This window comes from Ambystoma mexicanum, chromosome 7p (genome assembly GCF_040938575.1).
Source record: "Ambystoma mexicanum isolate Mex_15411 chromosome 7p, UKY_AmexF1_1, whole genome shotgun sequence".
NCBI lineage: Eukaryota > Metazoa > Chordata > Amphibia > Caudata > Ambystomatidae > Ambystoma > Ambystoma mexicanum.
The window spans coordinates 76,740,000-76,763,906 of NC_090939.1; the positions used below are offsets into that span (position 1 = coordinate 76,740,000).

Here is a 23,907-nt window from a genome sequence, read left to right on the forward strand (position 1 = left end):
TGCTCACTCCAACATTATCGTTTCAACTCAACACTGCTGATCCATCAGTCAGCCTACATCCTACATTGCCCCCAACTACGCTCTGGCAACTCGACAGCAGGACTCTCTGGCTTCCTGATATCCCTGATGCTGGGAGACTGCATGCATACCTGACCCCATCGACCCAACATTGCAGCACTACCACCGCCTAACCCTGAATACAGCTGCTGTTCCTCTGGCCATCCCTACCTCCTCCACCGGGCACTAAAACTTGGCGCTACACCCCAGCTCTCAATACCGGGCTGGGCCTCCACGCTTGGCACCCTCAACCCCATTGTAATGTCTAGCAGATCCAGAGGGACCGGTAAGGTGGGCACCATGGACAAATTTGCAAAGGCCACCCCGCAAGAGGACTCGGGAGCTACCACACCGGTCCAGGAGGACCCGGAGCTTGAGCATGCCTCCAGTTCAATGACCCCTGACCTCAGTGCGATGATGGAGTCAATGGCCAAAAACTTTGCCTCTTTTCACGAGAAATTGGATGATATCAACGCCAACGTCGCGTCCTTCAAATCTAGGGTTGATCAGGCGCGGACCAGAATCACTGAGGCCGAGAATCGAATTAGGGCAAATGAGGACGGATTGCACATCCTGCAGGACACTGTGGCCACTCTAACCCGAGATATGAAAATGGTTAAGGCGAAGTGTGATGATCTTGAGTCCCGGTCGCGCAGGAACAACCTCTGCATTATTGGGGTCCCTGAAAATGCCCTTAAGGGGCGCATGGAAACGGCCGTCGAGAACCTACTTAAGGAACTACTGGGTGATCCTGCCCTGTCCCCATACTGCACGGTTGAGCGAGCTCACCGGGCACTGTCACCGCGCCCCCAAACCAGGAGACTTTCCCAGGCCCATCATCGCTAGGATTCTCAACTACAGAGACAGGGACCTTATCCTTCGACTGTCCCGCGAGAAAGGGGACCTGTGCCTGGATTCACATACTATTCGTATATTCCCTGACTTTTCTGTTGGGGTACAACAAGAGAGGCGCCAGTTCCTTGGAGTTAAAAAGTTGTTGCGAGAGCACAACGTCCCCTACGCAATTCTTTTTCCAGCTCGGCTGAAGATTACCTCCAAGGAAAAACTGTACTTTTTCACCGTTCCGGAGGAAGCTGTGTAATTTATAGAGTCTCAAATACCACCCCATAATCCAAATGGAGGCCCAATGGTCGACGGCTGAACTACAATCACCTAGAATCTGTACAGTCTGGTCAATCTTGCTTATCCTCCAATGTGCTGATGGGAACGTCATTTTCCTGGAACGACTACGCATATGCATTTGTCACTTGAGTCAAACACAACTGTAGGCTTCACACCAGAGCCCATTAACGGTCCTGCACTGGGTCCTGCCTACCTATTGACACTCGCTCGTACCTGCTCTCATGCTCACTTAACTGCTCCCACACCCCTGAGCACTTCCCATTCACGATGTGGGCGTTCTGCCCCCTGTCTATGCCTGGTGGTGTCGGAAATGTGGGTCTACTATGCGTCCCATTGTGTATTGTACCGCACAATGTTCCGTGTCATTTGCATTTGCCTTAGAGGTCCACCACACTGCAACAGCGCACCCCACTGCGTTTGCAATGTTTGCTTTGGTTAGATTGAAGTTTGACATTGGTCCCAGTTGGGCCATTAGCGAGCTGGACCCCCGTTGGGTCTCACCTGCAGATCCCTCTTTTGTGGGGGAATTTGGTTTTGAAGGGAGGGGTGTGGCGGATCCCGCCTTAAACGTACTCTACAACAACCGTGGTGGGATGTTCCCTAGACCCTTAAAATGCCTACAACAGAGATGTTCTGGAACATCCGGGGCTTGAGTATCTACACCAAGGCTCGTAAAATCATGACCAACGCCAATAGATATGGTTGCAAAATATTACTTTTGCAAGAAACACACTCCACGGGCCCTCTAAGTGTATGGCACCATCATGGGGACCCCACAGATATTCCACCCGGGCCAGAGGGGTGTTGGCAATGGTTCACAAATAACTTAGGTTCGTACTCCACAGGAGCTATATCGACCCGGAGGGAAGATATGTCATACTGCATTGCGCAATAGCGAACAGAGAATATCTGTTGTGAATACCTATAGCCCAAATGTGGACTCCCCCGACTTTGTCAACCTGGTGGTACCTATACTGCTGGGCTATGTGGGGGTGCAAATCATCTGGGGGGAGGGGGGTGAGGGGGTATGAATTTCATATTGGACACTACGCTGGACAGAACAGGCACAGCTCCCAGACTACTGTCCGGTGCGGCACGTAGACTCCTAGCACACTGCACAACGCTCCACATTCGTGATGCATGGAGGGCACTGCATCCACAAACACGCGAGTACATCCACTACTCCTCAGTACACGATAGCTCCTCCAGAATTGACATGTTCCTACTATCAAGCGCGATGCTGGGTAGAGCGGTGGAAACACAAATACTTGCTCGCACCTCATCGGATCATTCACCAATCTTGATATCCCTACAACTGGGAACACCTGCCCTTACCATTAACACGTGGCATTTCAAATCTTCCGCCCTGCAGGATATCGTATTCAAGGCAGACATCCTTGCCGACATCCAGACCTACGTTGAGCATAATACACCGCAGTCCACTACCTTGGGAGCCCGTTGGGATGCCTTCAAAGCCTTTATCAGGGGAATGTCCATATCTAGGGAGGCGAGAGTCCTTAAAGCTATAAGAGCAACCCTTGGCCGCTCCGAAGCCAAACTACGCGAACTAGAGCGGGCGCACCCGATGTCAGTTGACCCAACTACCCTCTCCCAAATTAGCAAAGAACTCCAATTCTTCAATGAACAAGCCACTAGGCAAATCTAATACTTTAGCCGTCCACAAGCGGCGCGGAAATATGGCAAGGGTGATAGACCCGGCAAAACACTAGCCGCTCTGGCGAGGGGTGAGTGGGGACAAACTCAGATCACTTACGTCAAAGACGGTCAGGGGGCAGTACAGCGGTCCGACCAGCAGATCTTGGAGGTCTTTACAGACTTCTACTCGGAACTATACTCACAGCCCCCCCGAGCACAGCGATTCCCATATGCGAGACCTCCTCGCCCAGATACCCACGACATGTACCTCCACCGCAACTACAGACCAACTAGACTCCCCAATCCTACTAGACGAAATAGTTGAAGCCATATCTAGTTTCCCCAAGGGAAAGGCGCCGGGCCCCGACGTGCTAACGGCAGAATTCTACCAGGAACATGTAGCTATACTGGCTCCCAAACTACTCGAAGTATGGAACAAATCACTCCGGCTAGGGTCTCTTCCCCCAACATTACGCGAGGCTGTCATAACGGTCCTACTCAAACCCGGTAAGCCCAGCGATGAGTGTGGATCATACAGGCCCCTCTCGTTAATGAATTTGGACACAAACATGTTTGCCAAAGTAATTGCCAATTGCTTCCTTCCGGTCATGTCATATATGGTCCACGACGACCAGTCGGGCTTCGTGCCTGGGAGATCCACATCCCATAACATTAGAAGGCTACTTAATGTTATGTCGAAAATTGATCAGGGCGCGAGTGCAGTCGCGGTCATACTTGATACCCAGAAGGCATTTGACATGGTGTCCTGGAAGTACATGTGGCTAGTATTGGAAACTATGGGCATAGGGCCTAACATGATGGCATATATCAAGTTATTATATACCTCCCCAGTGGCCAAAGTTCGTCAGGCCTGATCCCCCTCTTTAGAGGCACCCGACAGGGCTGCCCGTTCTCCCCGATCCTGTTCGCCCTGGTGATGGGACCAATGGCGGCCCATGTTAGGGCGCGCCACTCACGCAAAGGGATACGGCTGCAGGATACTTCTGAAATCATCTCACTCTATGCGGATGACGTGTTATTGTTCATCAGAGACCCCGCTGCTCACCTCGACCCAATTTTACGCGACATCACCCGCATAGGCACACACTCCGGATTCACTATAAATTACACCAAATCCGAGCTCTTCCCTCTTACCAGCACTACAACCTGCCACTGAGTACCCGCTCCGCTGTTCCCCTGATGGCATTAAGTACCTAGGAGTGCAAGTGTCCCTGACCAAAGATACATTGTTAGCAAACAACTACCTGGCCGTGGCAAAGCAAGCCGGAGCCAAAATGGCGTGTTGGCGCTCTCTTCCATTATCACTAGCCGGGAGGCTCTCACTTGTAAAGATGATATTGCTCCTCAAGCTGCTGTACATATTCAGTAACATACCCATTTGGCCTGGTAAGAAATACTTTATAAATCTACACAAGCTGTGCGCTCAGTTCTTATGGCATTCCGGCGCTGTGCGTAAAAAATGGTCCGACATGACACCCCCCTATGATAGAGGGGGTTTCACTGCCCCCGATATGCTGCGGTATTGGATCGCAGCGCAGGCACAGTTCGCTTCTTACTGGTATCCTGGGCCCCCTCCTCGCCCCCATGTCAAATTGGAAACTCTGGCGGCAGCAGGCACTAACGTAATGTCATTAATATTGCACCAGCAGTACGAACCGGACTCGTCCATTGACCCGGTCCAAACCACTGTACAAGCCTGGGGTCGGATATTCGAGACACAGCCCTGCCGCGACACTGGGAGACCTTGGGGTACCTTGCTCTAACTGATTTCTACCCTGATGGGCAGCAGGCCGGGTCACTCGGGTTCAGCACTGGAACTTCTGCAATATTATAGACTCTGAGCCGCCTTCCGAAATACCTGGCCTGACTTCCGCAATGAACCCCCGGACTCCCCTGGGATTGCCTACATCGCCAACTCGGGCGGCGCCATTGGGGTGGTCTCTTCATTGTACAAGCTTTTACTGGTCACTGCCCCACCACAGCCCTCCAGGGTCCGGCATGACTGGGCATCCGAGCTGGAGTTGGAGCTCACTGACCACCTACGGGAAAACATGTGCTCTCACACCAACAGGGTCTCCCTAAACTTCCGCTACCGAACCATACAGTACAAATTGCTAAACAGGCTATATTACACCCCGTGCAGGATCTCCGGGTTTGCACATTCCAACCCTCAACTCTGCCCTCGCTGTGGCGTGGAGGGCACTGACCATTTGCACATGTTTTGGGACTGCCCGAGGCTGGCCGCATTCTGGGGCAAGATCCTGGAAACACTATCCGAAATCAGTGATGCTGTTGTTGACCCGGACCCGATGAGAGTTATGTTTGGGGTGTGACAGATTGAGGGGGCTAGGAGTATGGCCAAGTTTCTGAATGTAAGCTGTATAGTAGCTAAGAAATGTATCCTACAGAAGTGGAAGAGCTCTTCTCCCCCCTCATTCCAGAAATGGTTAAACGTACTCACCTGGTCCCGAAATTGTGAAGAAGAGTTCCTTGGTATGATCCCAGCTTGCTCCCGCCCCAAAAACATATGGTCTGCCTTTGACAACTACCTAAATAGCTTGAACGAGCCCTCCTATGTGGGCAATTCCTCTCAGACTTCTCATTTAATTGTTGAAGCATTGTGATGCTCCGCGATGCCCCATTCCCTACCTGCTGTTGTATCATAATTTTTTGTGTACTACTGTATTCATTTATACATGTATCAAATGTCGTGGCTGCTCTGATGTATGTGTATGCTATTTGCCTCTGCCAACGAAAATAAAGGTTTTTTTTTAAAAAAAGAGAGAAAGGGGGAAAGAGGGGGGAAAGAGAAAGAGTGGGGGGAAGAGAAAGAGTGGGGGAAGAGAAAGAGTGGGGGGAAGAGAAAGAGTGGGGGGAAGAGAAAGTGGGGGGAAGAGAAAGAGTGGGGAAGAGAAAGAGTGGGGAAGAGAAAGAGTGGGGAAGAGAAAGAGTGGGGGGAAGAGAGAGTGGGGGGAAGAGAAAGAGTGGGGGGAAGAGAAAGAGTGGGGGTAAGAGAAAGAGTGGGGGGAAGAGAAAGAGTGGGGGGAAGAGAAAGAGTGGGGGGAAGAGAAAGAGTGGGGGGAAGAGAAAGAGTGGGGGGAAGAGAAAGAAAGGGGGGAAGAGAAAGAAAGGGGGTGGAAGAGAAAGAAAGGGGGTGGAAGAGAAAGAAAGGGGGTGGAAGAAAAAGAGGGGGGAGAGAGGAAGAGAGATGGGAGTGAGAAAGAGAAAAAGAGGGGGAGAGAGAAAAGATGGGGGAGACCACTTGGGAGCTGTGAAGAAAGCGGAGCTTCAAGTTTCTTCATAATTGGACCATTTCATGGAGTGCAGAATGCAACTTGCAAACGTTAAAGGGCATCTATCAACTTTTGTGACTATTAGTCACTCCAAAACGGATACCTCAGTCTGCACTTTAAAAACCACAAATACCATTTTATGCAGCATTTCATCCTGAGAAACAGTTTCCAGTTTTAAAATCACCCCCGGGATGCCTATGCACTTCTCACATTAGGATTTCAAAGGGGGCTTCAATACAATCTTTGCAACACAAATGATAAAAGAAGGCCACACGTGAAGCCGAGCATTCCTATGCTGGAGAGAAGGCATATTGTGGACAAAGACACTACTCTGCAACTGCGAAGGGTCCGAGAGCGACATGCAGTTTGCCAGACAGCAACATGGGTCACTGTGGCGTGCCATCAGATGGAGATGGGCAGCACGAGTTGGCAGGGAGGACCGGTGGACTAGAATTATCCTCCCCACAGACCCATCAACCTTTAAATCAACTATTTAAGTGCTCAAATGGAAGAGCACAGTGTTTAAATGAGAATAAAGCCGAGAAGAGGGTGTATAGAGAATCTCAAACAACAATATTTGCAACACTGAAGGGTACTAGGATTGTTACTCTAAACATGAATGCTCTAGGATTACAGATATGACCACCTATTTACAACTAAACTCATCTCAGTCACACCTCACTCATCTGATATGACATGATAGTGCAGAAGGCATGGCCGGCAAAAGGTGCTCCTCGAGAAATCAACCAAGATCTGAAAAGAAACTACCCTCTTATGTCCAACGATGGGTTTCATACAGTAAAATATCGGCATAACCATAAATGGTACCCAAAAACAATCGACTAAAGCACGAGACGCTGAAAAGCTGCACTGCTTCTTGTGTGGTGCATATGATGCAACTGAATGAAGACATTGTGCATATAAAGCAAGTGAATAGATGTTGCCTCATGCAATGGACAGCACCTAATCTGAGACATGGATACTGCCTCAATTTAAAAGTGAAGAGGCGCCGGAATAATGCCTTGTTTTCTTACAATGTGTATAGATTTCGTTCATTCATAAAGGATGTACCCTTGGGATGCAGGTACTGACTTGCTTCTATGAGAGACAGGAACTTTCCACATTTAGAAAAAAAACATTACCTTTGTACCAAAACAAATAACAAGAAATGTTGGTGAGGGGCAGAGCTGGCTTGTCTCATCAATAATCATCTTACCTCTTATTAATGATAACTGTATCAACAGAAACATACGTTTGGGAAAATGTGTTTATAAGATGACTAAACTGCCAATTGTGTATCTATTCAGAGCCACAAATACTTTATTGTGTGCATGGCAAAGTATGGTGTTCTGTATTGGCTTACACTTTGTCATTACACTAGAAGTGAATAGGCCATCCAGGCATACACCAACAGGATGCTCTGAGTTGGCTTGGGGCCATGTTGGTTTAATTTTCCAGTGAAATCGCAGAAAAACTCACTTCAGCTCTGCATGCAAGTTCCCATGTAGAGAATGTTAAGACTCCCATGAGACTTACCTTGACAATCTGGAACATATAACCTGTATTTACCTTTAATCACGAGACCCACATGCAAGTCCTAGAACAAAAAAGGTCCAGTCAACAGGCTCTCTGAGTTAATGAACAGCCACCATCTTTGGGAATTCATCTCATTAGAGGATATTCTTATAAATACAGCTTAAATTCTACAAATACATTTTCCATGGTGTGCTCATCAGGCCCGGAACAGTCTCCTCATGCACCTCACAGCCTACTGGGAACTAGAGGTTTGCGTCGGCAGACCCAAGTTAATTAGTAACTGAAAGGCATGCTACCATCATGGGTTTCACTATCCCAAAAAAAACGGAGATTGGAATTTTGCATAAGAAAAACAAGGGGTACTGAAAGTAATTACAATTACATTTACACACTTTAAAAAAATCCACAATCACATTAGTTACATAATCAAACAGAAAGGTGTGTTGTGACAGAGGGATGGCCCTCTATGAATTTAATCCAAAATTATGTGTAGGAGTATTCAACATTAAATAAATATTAGTTTATTAATAATTTTACTACAAATAATGCCACATGTTTATGGCGCATATCCAGATGCAATTGTGGGACAAGGGGTTTACAGAAAACCATGTTGCTATGAGAAAATACAGCATAATATTGGCTTGGAATTCAAAAGTGTTAAAGAGCAAATTGGCCTCCACTTGATCTAGTTGCATATATAGAAAGTATAATTGAAATGGGGAGGAGGGGTATTCTAGGGGAGTGTTTGACTATTAGGCAAACCAATGGAAAGATTTGGCCAGTCAAAAATTGTGACATGACAAAGTGTAGGAATATGAGTGATTATAAAAAGCAGGAACACAGGGAATAGAGAGCTCACTCTGGAATAAAAAAGGGACAGGGAAGAATACCGCCTGTCCCCACTTGGATGAGTGTGACCATCTGGAACATATAACCTGGATACCACCTGCAAAATTGGATCTTGTCCATGAGGGATTCTTAGCCTACTTAACCGGAAGCTGACATGCTTTTCGGAAAAGGGAAGGAAGGGGCCAGGAGAGGCCTGCTGGCTGGGAATTCCCCGAGAACACTTGAGGATCTCTGCTAGCTCTGCATCTTAAGAGAAATATTGAAAGTGAGTATACAGAAATTGCCCGCATTTAATTAGATAAGTCACCTAAAAGCATCGCCCTGCTTAAATCCCTGGAGTGGGAGGGAACTAGGTGGTGGGTCAACAAGGGGACGCTCCTTACAAAAAGAATACCTTAACATTATAGTGGAATAATCTACTGTTATTTTCTCTGTATTGAAGGCCAAGTGAAATATGACTTACTCTACAAAACATTGCATTTTTTTTAAAAGGCGCATGTGAAGTGAAAGGGAGTTTAGCCATCGAATTCCATTCCCAATGAAAAAAAATAATCCCAACATAAAAAAACCCTCTTCTCTCTCCTGACTTTGCAGCATAGAGAAAGAGGTCCATACCAATGGATCCCAATTTGCTAAGTAAAGTCGGAGTGGTCCTTGCATTCGAAAATCACAAAAATAAAATCCCATCTTGAGTGGGTGGACTGACATCATGTGTGTTCTAAATTGACAGCACTGCTTTTCAGACCCAAATCTGCAGAATGCTAATGCAATTAATTTTAGCCTAGAGTTAAATTGCATGTCCATAGATTAGAAATTCACAACCCCACATTGGGGGATGACAATGAGTGAGGGAAGTATGTGTATAGAAGTGTCTTTATTCTATGCAACCTTTCTCTGGTACCAATACTAGTTTTTCTTACTGGAGAAAATAAAATGTGCTGGATTTGCCATTTATTGACTGAAGTTGATTTTGCGTAAATGTTAATTGAATAGATCCTTAAAACACTGGCCGAACAAGCGGCATTCGCACCTGGGGAAGGACGCTCAGCCAATCAGGTGGCTGGAAACATGTGCGTAAGCTATCAGTGTACCAACCATGTATCATCCATCTGAGCCCTTGCCTGGGCACCACAAGTTCTTTTCCCTTGCCACCCCCAGCCCTCCCTCTATCCACCCAGACCCGCAACGCACTCCTCCCCTGCCCCCACTCTCCATACCCACTTACCTGCTTTAGTGCTCCATCCCCGTCCTCGCCACCCGCCATAGAAAAGGGACTAAACCGTTTCAGCAGCCATCTTGTTTTTATTTTTCTTCATGGGAGATTAGGCTTCCGCAATACGCGCTCAGCTAGTCGCCCGTTGAAAAGAAATACATAAAACTATTTGCATGGTGCAAACACTCGCCCCTGTATCGGGGGCATAATAGGGCATATGCATGCATAGGCTTGGGCTGGCGGGCTGTTACCGGCCCAGGCACACCACCCGACACAGAGGCGAGTGCTATATTCTGGTCAAAGAATTAAGTGGCTGTGTATTATTTCTTACTATAATAATTGTTCAAAATATTATGAATATATCTGTTGTGTGTTGTAATGCTTGTATTATATTTAGTGAGATTGTCACCTGCAGGCCAAGATTAATTGAGTAAATAAGCCTATGTAATGAATATCTGAGGTCTTGTGGTGAATTCCCTTACAAAAAATAAGAGACCACCTTCAATTGTTTTATTTAAATACATTTGAGGTTAAATCAAACAGCTTGTTTTTTTATCCCAGAATTGTGCGGTGGGACTGTATACCAGGGAGTGCTATATCAGGGGCTGCCACTTAGTGAAAAGAACGACATGTCAATTAACAGCTCTACGATAGCTAAACAATCCTTTGCTTTATTCTATTCCTGGCACAGCCAGAACGTCTCGGAGCACATCGGAGGCACGCGAGAGCAGATTCTAGGGCACGAAGAACTAAACCCTTAGAAGTCAATCCCTTGGCAGATTAATTAAGGATTATTTAATAGTTCTTTTATAACGCGCCCAATACCGTACCCGAGTTAGGTTACTAAGCACGGATCCGGGATTCGAAACTCTGTTGCTTTGCGCGACCTTGCTTCCAAACCAGCATGTTGCCCCTGTGCTATCCATCCTCCATTCACTGGATCTGCTTAGAACACCAACGCATGGTTTTTCAAAATACCTTGAAATTCACTAACACTAACCACACTAATAATCTGAGTACTTTCAGCGAGTGGTTACAGTAAGACATCAAAAGGAGGGTACATGACTGAAGAACTGCCGAGTCTGCATTAAGGAGTCAAGGGAAGGTGCACAGAAATTCTAGAGATTGTGTTACCTTTAGGCTTCTGTCATTCACCACCTCTTCTACATTCAGCTCAGACTGCATCAGTTTCAACTGCAGAGACGGAAAGTAGACACAAACAGGGCAGAGTTACACCAATGCTACATAATGATCAGGGCCAGCAGGTGCGCAAAGAGGTGGCAAAAGCTTCACGAGGGTAACTGCCATCAAGGGCCGAGTATCAAATTAAAGACAATACACGTCCAAGTCACCCTCCCAAACACTGAGCATCAACAGAGACCCTAGGCTAAACAGTATGGACTATGAGTGTTCCAGTTATTAAAGAAAGCATCCAAGTAATCAACAGTAGCCTAATGTACATGCCACCAAGTCAGCACCTGGGACAGTAAACAGACGATGGGGGACTTGCTGCCATATTACCTGGGTACATCGATTATACCCAATTCTATTCCATGTGCTTTTCATAATATAATGTCCTGAGCTCTTCCAGACATTTCCTGTTCCTCAAGAGCACTGCTGCTATTACAAAAGAAATGCAGCGCAAAGGGGAACCCTCTGGAATGAACTGTTTAGCAGACATCTATGGTGCAGAAAAGCGACAAGCTGCAGGATAATAGGGAGTAGAGTCGTGACCCTAAAGGAAGCCTAGAGAGGCAGCCAGGATCCGAAAGGAAGCCTGGAGAGGCAGGACTTTAGAGAGATTGTATTGTATTGTATTGGGTTATGTATAGCTCTCTTTCCCCATTTGTATGTCCTCAATGCGCTTTGTGGTTGGAACGCCCTCGATGACCGTAATCAATGTGTTGAATGTTCTAGGAATTTTAGTTTAGAAGATGTATGTGTGCATTTTTCGCCGGACTAGGACTTAGGTGGCTGGCTAGGCTCGACTAAGCAGCCCAGAAAGGTCAGGCACGTGGGTGGGTGCTGTTTGTGGTTTGCGATAGAGGGCTATGGTTGAGAGAGTCTGTGTGGCCAGCTATACCGAGATAATGACTAGGAAGTAGCACGGCCATCTTGTAGGTGTGGACCGATGACTGTTAATCGTTCACACCAAAGCCAGAGGGGCACTTGCAGGAAACCAATGAAATATTTAAATAAAATATATTTAAAGAAATGGCTTCAAACTGCATGCCAAAACCTTTCTGAGAAGTGTTCTTGGATTCCCTGTTGTATGTATCAGAAGCTCCTTAGGTGGGGTCAGGGGAGTAATTTTGGACTCCCAATACCTTTCAGCCACGTCGCACATGCAACAGCACAAAACAGTAGTATCACTAGAAGTTCAGCTCCAATTCAGTGCCTCACGAGCAATGCATTATGGGTATGTAAATTAGCTCAAGCGCAAGCTTTCTGCTCCTGAAACTTGACTTTGCCTTATATGGCAGTGCTGACAACTCAAGCACGTAGACAATGGCATACATGTGTCACCCATGTCATCGTCTGACATGCTTGTCGTTAAAGCATTGGATGCGTTTAGCAAACACCAGCAAAGGTGGAGGTTGGAAGGCAGCAGGTTCAGCTGAAACGTTAAAATGGAATAAACCATTTCAGTCAAGCCAACCAGTAGCCATCACTAGGTTCACCTCCAGTTCAGAGCCACAAGCAATGCAAATGAACTCAAATGCAAGCTTTTCACGCCAGAAGGGCAGTCATTTTATACATAACTATCAGTCCACAAGGCTCAGGGATGCATACAACTGCATACATGTTTGACCTTAATTACTTACTGCGCTGGCCACTGGGTGGCGCTGTGGCACATGTGACTCAGCTGATATGGCTTATTCTGCTTTGATGTTTCAGGTAGAACGGGTTTTCAAGCTTTTATAAAATCTCACCATAACTTTGCTCCAGTAATGCACTCCAATTACAACCATTTTAGACTACGGCACTGATGATACCCAGTGAGGGTAAAGCATGTATGAGGTCGTCTGCTTCCTTGAGTAGCCAACGGTCTTGGGATGAAAAAGTTAAATGTAAAATGGCACTTCCATAAAAAAGACAGCTAAAAGCTTGAATCTGAGCTAATTTGCATATTTACAATGGATTGCTCATGTGGCTCTGAACTGGAGGTGAACTTCCACTGAAGGCCACTGGGTGGCGATGTTTCATACAACACTTGGCTGAAATGGCTAATTATACTTTCAGATGGAATTCTTTTTCTCCGTGCTTTTATAAACCTGCCATAACTTTACTGGTATTTGCTAAATGAGCTTTAACACAAAATAGGTCTGTTTTCTGCCACTTGTAAATGTCTGATCCTATCATAGAAGTCCCATTTCATCATATTGGAGGTCACACAGGGGTCAGGTGCGATTTCCACTATATGCTGCCCTCATGCACTGCCCAGGATACTGGGGCAATATGGATTCCTGGGGATACGTACCTTTGTCTGCTCTTTTCTGAGCTGTTTTATTAGTGGTATGTCATCTGCGTTCTTTAGCCGGTCCTCTCTAAGCTTATTCACTACAGTGGACGTTTGTGCAATGCACTTCTTTATGGCTTTGTCCCGGCTGAGGTGAGCTTCCACCAACTAAACAAAAAAGAAACAGAAAGGGCAGGATTAAGATGGCATAATCTAGCTTACATAGCCTTCACGCCATCTCACAAAGACCTGCTTACATGTCCCATACCGTAATGCCCTCCCACCGGCACTCCTGTGTCCACATTTCACAGTATGGGAACATTGTCCACTGCGCTTCTGACCTGCGGGCGACACCCAGGAACCCTGCCCACCCAGTTCAAAAGGACAGAAGACAGAATGCACAGTGTAAAGGGCCATGAGAAGCGTCATGGATGAGGACACAAGATCTGGTAGGTGGTTGACAGGTTTCTGGTATGCTACCTTGGCCAATCCATGGCCATCTCCTCAAGAGAATGTAGGTGCCCTTCCATAGGCATGAAATAGCTAGTCCATAACTGACATTTACACAGTTTACAGACCCCATTTCAAACAGTTGCCTGTACCTGGCCAGTATCTGTTAATTGGTCCGTTTAGCAGTTCAGTCTTGTCTGAAAAAGTTAACAGGATATAGAATATTCTTCTTTTAAGTGTGCAGTGTGAGAAACCTGAAGGTGTCTCACCCGCTAGTTCCCGGTGATCAGTCATCCAGGTGGCCCGGACATGGCCATCGCTATTGGATCCAGTTCCGGGGGTCTTCTAGGAGTGGAAGTAGGACACCGAAGGGTGAGAAGTGGTATTCCCTTAGGATACCTAGGAACTCAAACCCTCCCCCTTTTCCGACACAAACACTAGCACGGACAGTTCATTGTGAGTGACAACGGACTAACACCAGAGCCGTATACCTGTCATGTGCCAACACAAGAGTCAGGCGATTACTGATAATTACACACACGACTTCCATTACACTTCCCCACATGGATAAAAGGCGCAGCACAAGAGCACACTCTGAGCAAGGCAAAACACACAAGGAAGCAGCAATTCGTGAGTGGCAGTTTAAAGCGAGGAGAAAAGCAGCGAGGCCGGAGAAGACGACAAGGAGGGAAATGCTGTTGCCCTTTTCAACACAGCACCGCGACTTTCAAGAAGCCTTAAGGAAAAGAATCACAAGACCAGGGATTGTAGCTGACTAACAGTCTAGCATATGTCAAAGGTACATAGGGCACTCCCGCAATGAGAGCCAAGGCGGGGAGAAGCGATTGCCACTGTGGTATTGTCCTGGACTCGACAGTAAAGCAATGCCAACGAGTACAGCACAGCCGGTGAGTTGGAGAAACTGATAGACCGGACTGGGTTGTGCTCAAGGTTGTAAGCGGCAACATTGTATGAAGAAAAAGAACTTGCATACAATTGAACTTTGTATCTGATACCAATTCTGTTTTACAGAGTGGTCCGGAGACACATGGGTGCGCACTCAAAAGGTCTCCGTTTGGTGCCTCCCCTCCCAGAACCGGGAAGAATTAATGAACTGTGAAATCGAAGTGGTCCTGCAGAGGGTTACGTTAAATCCTGTGCATATCCGAAAGTGTTATATTGTTTGTAAATTGAAATTGGTCTGAGGGGGACTAATTGTAGGAAAAGGGGTCTGAGCCCAGAAGAGGGGGGGATCCAGGGTGAAAAGGAAAACACCGAGAAGATTGTTGCGGCAAATGTGAACCCGACTGAGGGATGCCTAAAAATTGAAGTTGGTCTGAGCCCGACTGAGGGAGGCTAAAAATTGAAGTTGGTCTGAGCCCGACTGAGGGAGGCTAAAAGGTGAAAGAAGGATCGGAGCCCGGCTAAAGGGGATCCAGGGGGAAGAGTAAATTGCCCAACGTGAATATTGAGAAAGGAACTTTCTTTGTTGTTTATGGTACATCAGGTCCTCTGAGGCAAGAGACTTTGCACAAAAGAGACCTGGGCACAGAAGGACCTGATATTGGTGAAATGAACTGTGAGCTCGTGCTAGAGAAGCCCAGGAGTGTGCTGTGCTGGAGTGACCCTCCTTGTCCCATGCTAAAAACGGGGAGAAGGGACGCAAACTGCCTAAACATCCCGACTTATTTTGTGAACACTATCCCCCACTATTTTGTAGCATAGAGGTAAGAATTGGCAATATTTCTTTTAATTATTATTCTTTTTTTTTTTTTAGTATAGGCCTTTATTTGACTAGACTCCACCAGGACTGTATTATTATTTGATGGTCGAAGCTTGCTCCCATCTTAGATCCCTGAAAGTTTAATAAACACCCTTGAACTGTGATCACTTGTGTCCGTCTTACTTTGATGCCTTGCCTTCCTTACAGCAAGTAGCTTAAGAGACAGATAAGGGTGGAAAAGGGGGGGGTTGAGCCTTCAAAGACTCTTACTGCAGGCAGTGTATGTTGAGTGCAGCAGAGGATTAGCGCAGGAATTAGGACAATTTGCGATACACATTTCATGATCTGTATCAATAGGGCAGAGCCTACTGCAGGGCATGGTGTTCCAACAGATGTCGAACACCAGAAAAAAATCCCATCTACTTTTTCCAAACTTCAATCTATACTGCAACCTACAAGAAACGCCACAGTGAAAAGGAAGGGGTTTTATAGTTGGGAATCAGGGAATATAAATTCACACTACACGGAACACTTCTACTTGCTAAAGTGTTTTGTGTCTTAACACTAGGAATTCGATCACAGAGGCAAATCACAGGCAGCGGACATCAACATCAGACGACATACAAAGCAAGAAGTGTGTGCATTTGTAATACAGCCAGCAACTAGTTCTCCCGCAGCTCCATTGAGACACAATTGCAAGATCGAGAGAATGGAACCCTACGAAATGCCACCATGCTCTGGGAAATAGGCAGAGAAGCGGAGTGACCAATCTGGAAGCTTGGAGTACAGGCTTCACTGACTGGCTGACGGCAGCATTTTGGTCATTTTGAATGGAAGCTGCAGTAGGGGAGGCTGTATATGATCAGTATCAAATTATTACAAAAAGAAATCACATGCATTGATGAAATGCCAGAAAGTATAACCTGCCATGTTGAACATGAACAGGGCACTGAACTGTACATGGCCAGATTAGACCAAACGAGGACTCGAGCAACAGCAACTAATTTGATAAGAGTAACAAGAACTGGAAGCTAGAAAGAGCACAAGATCACATCATGATTTTGGAGCTCCAGGCATGACCATGGTCTGGCACTAGACAGTGATAGGTAAATCAATATCTATAAAAGATCAATAATTGGAACCCCTTGCAATCGAGTGTGCTACAAAGACAATGTTTTTTTTTTTTTAAATGGGGTCCAAGTGCCCTTGTGATTGGATTATTAGCCATTTTCAATTTCAGCCCCTGTGATGCAGGACATGTTCAATTTCAGCCCCTGTGATGCAGGACAGGCTCGCTTTCAGCCCCTCTGATGCAGGACAGGTTCAATCTCATCTCGGCCCCTTTGATGCAGGACAGCTTCAATTTCGGCCCCTGTGATGCAGGACAGGCTCAATCTCGGCCCCTGTGATGCAAGGACAGGTTCAATTTCGGCCCCTGTGATGCAAGGACAGGTTCAATCTCGGCCCCTGTGATGCAGGGCATGCTCAATCTCATCTCGGCACCTCTGATGCAGGACAGGTTCAATCTCATCTCGGCCCCTGTGATGTAGGACAGGTTCAATTTCAGCCCCTGTGATGCAGGACAGGCTCACTTTCAGCCCCTGTGATGCAGGACAGGCTCAATCTCATCGCGGCACCTCTGATGCAGGACAGGTTCAATCTCATCTCGGCCCCTGTGATGCAGGACAGGTTCAATTACGGCCCCTGTGATGCAGGACAAGCTCAATATCGGCCCCTGTGATGCAGGACAGGGTCAATGGGCCTCATTACGACCCAGGCGGTAGCCGTGCCCTTATTAAGGGCACGGCTTTTGTCGGTAATCATTTTTTACCGGGTCCCAGAAAAGGTCAATAACCGGGTCATTCCGACCTTGGCGGACCCGGTAATTGCCCTTTTCTGGGACCTGGTAAAAATGAATCCCCATTCCCATTTGAGCCCCATAGGACTCAATAGGAATGGGGAGGATGCTAGCGGGACCCGCTAAGGATGCCTGGTCTGACCAGGCATTCCTTAGCGGGTCCCGCCGCAGACCTCGTAATAGGGCAGCCCGTAATGAACGGTGACGGTCCCGTACCGGCACCGTTCATTACGGGACCGCCACGGTCCTAATGAGGCCCAATTTCAGCCCCCAGCAGGACTGGTTCAATTTCAGCCACTTGGATGCAGGAAAGACCACTTTCTTTATTTCAGCTTTGCCAGAGGAGCACAGACACCCTTTCACATCCTTGCTGAAGATTCAATGCCCACCAATGGGTTCTTACTGGGACTCGGGATGATCTATGCAGTAGCACTTAACTAGTCCACTATGTAGGTGCATGTGTGTGGCGAATGTGTGTGGTGCATAGGTGTGAGGCAGGCATGGGACACAGACACCAAGATACAAGTTTCAACACTTTTATTAAGTTTTAAATGGGGTTGGAGACTTCCTGGCTGGCCACAATTGTATAATGGGAGTAGTTTCAAACATCAATATAATATAACGTAGTTCAGGTCAGTCAAACAAAGGAAAAAGTCTATGTCAGAAACCTACACTTGCCCTCACTCTTTACAATAACTGTGGGAAAATGTATAAAAATAAAAGATTGTATCAAAAGAAAGTCAGAATGGCAACAGAGTTGCTTCTTAACTCCCTTCCCCAAGTTTAAGTCAATGGGGTTCTTTAAGAGCTCTTTCAAGGTGGGTAGTAGGCACAGTTCAAAGAATTAACATAAGTCTTTCAGGCTTAACATCAGTTCAAAACGTATCACAGTTCTCTTCAGGCTTTCCTTACCTATTTCACATAACACAGTTCTGGTACAACGATATTGCGGGTGCATCTTTCACCATAGGCCCCTCAGGTTTGCCTCACCCAAGTCTAGGCCTTTCAGGACTAACTTCTTTCAATTCGTCAAGACCTGAGAGAGGAGATTGTACACTACTTTGAGAAAAATACTTCGAGTGTCGAATCGACTGGCACGCTATGGGAAGCCTTTAAGGTGGTGGTAAGAGGGATTGCAATAGCCAAATCCAAATAGTTGCAAGGAGGCATACTAAGGGAACTAAAGGAAGCCGAAAACACGCTAGAGATAGCCCAGAGTAGGGGGGGGGGGCTGCACGGATGGGTATGCCAGACTTATAAGCCAACTGCAACAAGAATGTGCAGAACACTGGGATAGACTATGCAACCTGAACTATAGGTAATATGTAGAAAGGCAACATGCGAGCGGAGACAAACCAGGAAGGATGCTGGCATGGTTGTATAAAAGAGAGATCCCCAGAACCACGATCAGAGTAATACAAGGAATGGAGGGGCAATTGGTTGACACCCAAGAGGGGGTAAATCGCGAATTCCTAAACTACTATCGCACACTGTATGGAGATATGGAAGGGAGTGACACTGGGGAGATAAAGGATCAGCTGGAAGATATAGGCCTCCCACGAATCACTTAGAAGAATTGGAGGAGGTGGACCCCAGGGTCCGATGGACTCTGCAGTGAATTTTATAAGACATATAGAAAAGAAGTGCTCCCCCCCGTTGTTAGATATGCTAAACGAGGCTTATGAGAAAGGACGGGGGGCGTGGCTAACTGGCCATGGAATAGGACGTGCTGCGTGAGGAGCTCCTGATGATCCGACTCTATTTTTGCCAAATTTACCTGCTGAAACTGCAACGAGCGCCTAGAACTTTGAGGATCAGGTGTCGGAAGCTGCACGCTAAGTGAAGTTCGCTGGAGAAGCTCATAGTCCCCGGAATCGTGAGATATGACAATGCATTACTTACCGTAAAAGCATTTCTGATGGTTGTATCTGCTTAGATTCACATGCTGTGCATAGGTCCGACATCCAGTGGTCACTGCGGAGTATTGCATTTTGTTTTTCGTAGTCGAAAAGGGACGTCGACAAGGCGTGTCTGAAATACTATCCCTATAGTGACGTGCGTTGTACCCACAATCCCTCACGCGTCGAGGTCCCTCTGTTTGTATTTTTCTGCCCTGAGGGAGCCTTCTAGACGTGAGTGAGTACAGAAAAGAGAGATATAAAAGGAAGTCTATGTTCCTTCCATCCGAGCGGGGAGGAAGGGTGGGCGCATGTGAATCTAAGCAGATACAACCATCAGAAATGCTTTTACGGTAAGTGATGCATTGTCTTCTGATGTTTGTTAATCTGTTTAGAATCACATGCTGTGCATAGACTAGCGAGCAGTACCCGGAGTTGGCGGTGGGTTATGAGAAGGAACAGTAGAGAAAAGATGTCTTAATACTGCCTGTCCCACCTGGGAGTCAGATCTCGAGTGTGCATCTAGACAGTAGTGTTTTGTAAAGGTGTGCACAGAACTCCAGGTAGCCGCTTTGCAGATGGACTCAAGGGGAACATTTGCAATGAATGCTATGGACGCCCCCGTGCCTCGAGTAGAGTGTGCTCTAGGCTTAAAGGGCAGTTCTCTCTTAGCAAGAGTATAGCAGAGAGTGATGCATTGAACAATCCATCTAGAAATAGTGGACATTGAAACTGCATCCCCTTCTCTTCCTGCTGCCACCGAGACGAAGAACTGATTAGTCTTCCTAAGTGGTCTGGTTCTTTCCATGTAGAACATGACCGCTCTGCGTACATCTAGTGTGTGCAGAGTTTTTTCTCCCAAGTTGGAAGGATTTTGAAAGAACGTTGGCAGTTCTATAGACTGGTTTACGTGGAATTTCGAGATGAATTTCGGAGCAAACCTTGGGTGCGTGCGTAGAACCACCTTATCTCTGTGAACTGTAACGAAGGGGTCTAGAACAGAAAGAGCCTGTAGTTCACTTACTCTCCTGATGGAGGTGATAGCTATAAGAAAAGCAGTCTTAAGAGTGAGGTGTTTAAGAGATGCTTTGTGCATGGGCTCGAAAGGTGAGCCCATGAGTCTGGTAAGTACCACGTTAAGGTTCCATCCGGGAGCTGGGTCAGCTATCGGGGGGTGTATTCTTTTTACTCCCTCCATGAAGGCCTTTATAACAGGGATCTTCCACCACGACACTTTGAGTTGGGAAGTGGCGTATGCAGAAAGTGCCGCTAGGTGGACTTTAATGGAATTGAACACTAGACCTGAATCCAATAAGTGGGTCAGGTATAGAACAATATGTGTGGGAGAGCAGTCAATCGGGTTGATGCTTCTTCCCCTGCACCAGATGACAAATCTCTTCCACTTGCTAGAATAGCAGTGGCGAGTGTTAGGTTTTCTGGCTTCCCTGAGGATGTCCAGCATCCCTGCGGGAGCTGTAGATGTCCGAATTCTATGATCTCAGGAGCCAAGCTGCTAAGTTCATGTTCTGGGGGCATGGATGAAGGTTCCTGCCCTTGTCTTGTGACAGCATGTTGTACGGGCAGGGGAGTTTCACTGGGGGAGATAGAGACATCTCCATCAAGTGAGCGAACCATGGCTGTCGGGCCCACATTGGGGCCACCAGTATCATGGTCACTTGTTCCTGGTGCATCTTGTGCACCACCTTGTTGAGAAGGGGAGTCGGGGGAAGAGCGTAAACAAATTTCCCTGACCATTGTATCGACAGACCGTTCCCCTTGGATTGGTTCTGGGGGTACCTGGAGGCGTAACTTTGGCATTGTGAGTTCTCCAGGGTTGCGAACAGGTCTATTTCTGGGAATCCCCATTGTGTGAAGACGTCGAAGACGATGTCTTCGTGCAGTCGCCATTCGTACTCTTCGGGCAGGGGGAAATCTCTGCTGAGTTTGTCTGCCAGCAGATTGAGTTCCCCTGGTACATGTTGTGACAGTAGGAACATGTTTTGTTTGAGAGCCCACTTCCATATATTTTGGGCCAGTTTGGACAGTCCTGGAGAGTGGGTGCCCCCCTGCTTGTTGATGTAGTACATGGCTGTGGTGCTGTCTGTAAGGACCATCACAGTCTTGCCTTGTAGGTGTTTCTGGAAGGCTTTTAGCGCCTTGAACACAGCTAGTAGCTCCAGTAGATTTATGTGTTTGGATGCTACATTCGGAGTCCACACTCTGTCAGCAGTCTGATGGGATAGGTGAGCCCCCATCCTGTGAGGGATGCGTCTGTGGTTAGAGTGGCTTCCACCGCGGGTGTGGCAAAGGGTTTCCCTCTTTCCAGGTTTTCCTTTGTCCACCACCGTAGCGAGAGAACCAAGGCCTGCGAGACCACCACTAGATCGTCCCATAGTCCGCTGGCCTGACACCACTGGCTGTTGAGCCACTCTTGCATAGGGCGCATGCGCAGGCGCGCATGAGGTACCAAATAAATACACGACGCCATCATGCCTAGCAAGCGCATTGCTTTGCGTACCGTCACCTCTCGACCGGTCACATATTGAGGGATCTGAAACAGCATGTTTTGGACCATCTCGTTGGAGGGGAAGACGAGGCCGTCCTTTGTTTGAATTAGAGCCCCTAGGAATTGTTTCATTTGGCTGGGGTCTAGGCTGGACTTCTTTTCGTTGATGGAGAAGCCCAACTGGAACAAAAGGTCTACAGTCTTTTGGGTATTGGAGAAGCATGTTTCGTAAGAATCCCCTGTTATGAGCCAGTCGTCGAGGTAAGGGTAAACTGGGATGGACAACCTGCGCAGGTGGGCCGCTGCCACTGCCAGTACCTTCGTGAATACCCTTGGTGCCGATGCTATGCCGAAGGGTAGCACTCTGAACTGGTAGTGTTTGCCCTCTATCATGAACCTGAGGTATCTTCTGTGCGCTGGCAACATTAAAATATGAAAGTATCCATCTTTCATGTCTAATGTTGTCATGTAATCTCCCTGTGATAGCAGTGGGATCACTTCCTGTAAGGTCACCATACGAAACTTCTGGGGTTTGATAAACTTGTTCGCTGGGTGCAGATCTAATACAGGGCGCATGGTTAGATCCTTTTTGGGTACAAGGAAGTACACTGAATAAATACCTTCCGTTACCTGAGATAGAGGCACAACCTCTATGGCTCCTTTTTCCAGCAGTTGTTGTACTTCTTGGAGAAGGATGGCAAGGTGTTCCGGTGTCATGCGTCGTCCCCTCGGGGGTCTGTATGTTGGGGAACTGTTGAATTCGATGCAGTATCCGTGGGTTACGGTGGAAAGTACCCAGCGGTCTGACGTTATGCCCTCCCATGCTGGAAGAAAGGATGTTATCCGGCCCCCGACCGGTGTTGCATGGGAGGGGACGCGAATCTTCGCGTCACTTGGTGTTGTTGGGGGCTTGGGAGCCTCTGGGGGTGGACCCCCAACCTCTCCCTTTGCCCCGGCGCTGGCCTCTTTGGCTGTAACTGCCCACTATTGGTCTGGAAATTGGTGGCAGGGTACTGTTGCTGCTGATTCTGCTGTTGGCATTGGCCACGAAAAAAGCGTTTGTTGCCATAGCCGGGTCTGGTAGTGGGCTTAGAGATCTGGTCAAGAGTTTTGATAGTATCGAACTCTTTTTTAGCCATCTTCAGAGCCTCATCCACCGTTTTCCCGAAGAGGTTAGAGTCTTCAACAGGTTTATTTATTAAAGACGCCTGTGTCTCCGGTTTGAACCCTGAGTTGCGCAGCCATACATGGCGTTTTAGGAGTATTCCCTGAACCAGGGAACGTCCCGCTATCTCTGCAGCATCCAGAGAGTTTTTTACAATACTCTGGTTGACCTGGGTTCCTTCGCCAATAGTTGATAGCAGGCGTGTACGTAGTGGTTCCGGCGCTTCTTCGGCGTCTTTGCGCAGTTTAGCCCACTGCGCGTCCGCGTAGCTAGCTAGCAAAGAATTGTTGTTCGCAATTCTTGCCGAAAAAGGCAGCCGAGGATGTGACTCTCTTAGCAAGGGCATATAACCTCTTGCCCTCCTTGTCAGGTGGTGCCTCGCTGGTGGACAGCGGAACCCCTGCCCTCTTCCTTGTGTTAGTTACCACAAGGGAATCCGGAATGGAATGTCCCCTGATGTACAGGCGGTCTGAGGGTGAAGGAGTGAAGAGTTTTTCAATTCTTGGATTAACTCCTCTGATTAGTGCGGGTGTGGAAAGCGAAGGGATGATTCTTCTCTTCACTGAAGCGAGGAGGGGAATGGTCTGGCTGACCGGGGGTTTCTCCTTAATTACTCTTTCCACAAAGTCTATTTCAGGAGGGACCTCCCCAGTGTCCAGTTCGAAATGTGCTGCTGCTCTGCGCAACAAGGGCTGAATGTGGGCTGATCGTCAATGGGAGACGTGTTTCTAACAGGTGAATTGTCAGGAGGATTTAGGTTTAAGACATCAGTGTCCGAATATACTGATGGGGATTGCCAGGGATGAGAAGGTCCTTCTTCTGGATTTTCTCCGAAGCCTTCTCCTACCATGTCTGGGCTGTCTTCCAGACCTTCCTCCTGGTTCTGTCCCTCTTCATCGTCCACAAATTCATCCTCCTCCTCCAAGTATTGTTCCTCACCAGTGAGGTGATACACATTCTGGAAATCTGAGGCTGTGTCTTTGGGATTGAAAGGTCTCGGATATTTGGCCCTGGGGTCCTCCTGAGGCCCTTCTCTTGTTCTCTTGGGAGTTGGAGGGTTCTGGGTCTTCATAAACCTC

The 23,907-nt window shown here is 47.4% G+C and overlaps 1 protein-coding gene across 2 annotated transcripts in view; it reads right to left on the reverse strand.

The window, feature by feature from the left end:
• The window catches only part of MIX23 (mitochondrial matrix import factor 23), a 137,640-nt gene that overhangs the window by 11,224 nt on the left and 102,509 nt on the right, over positions 1-23,907 (reverse strand). For both annotated transcript variants that reach the window (XM_069635815.1, XM_069635816.1), the window contains 2 exons: positions 13,250-13,396; positions 10,903-10,962 (listed from right to left, as the gene is read on the reverse strand). In XM_069635815.1, coding sequence (XP_069491916.1) covers positions 10,903-10,962; positions 13,250-13,396 — 207 coding nt within the window. The remainder of the gene's footprint in view (positions 1-10,902; positions 10,963-13,249; positions 13,397-23,907) is intronic.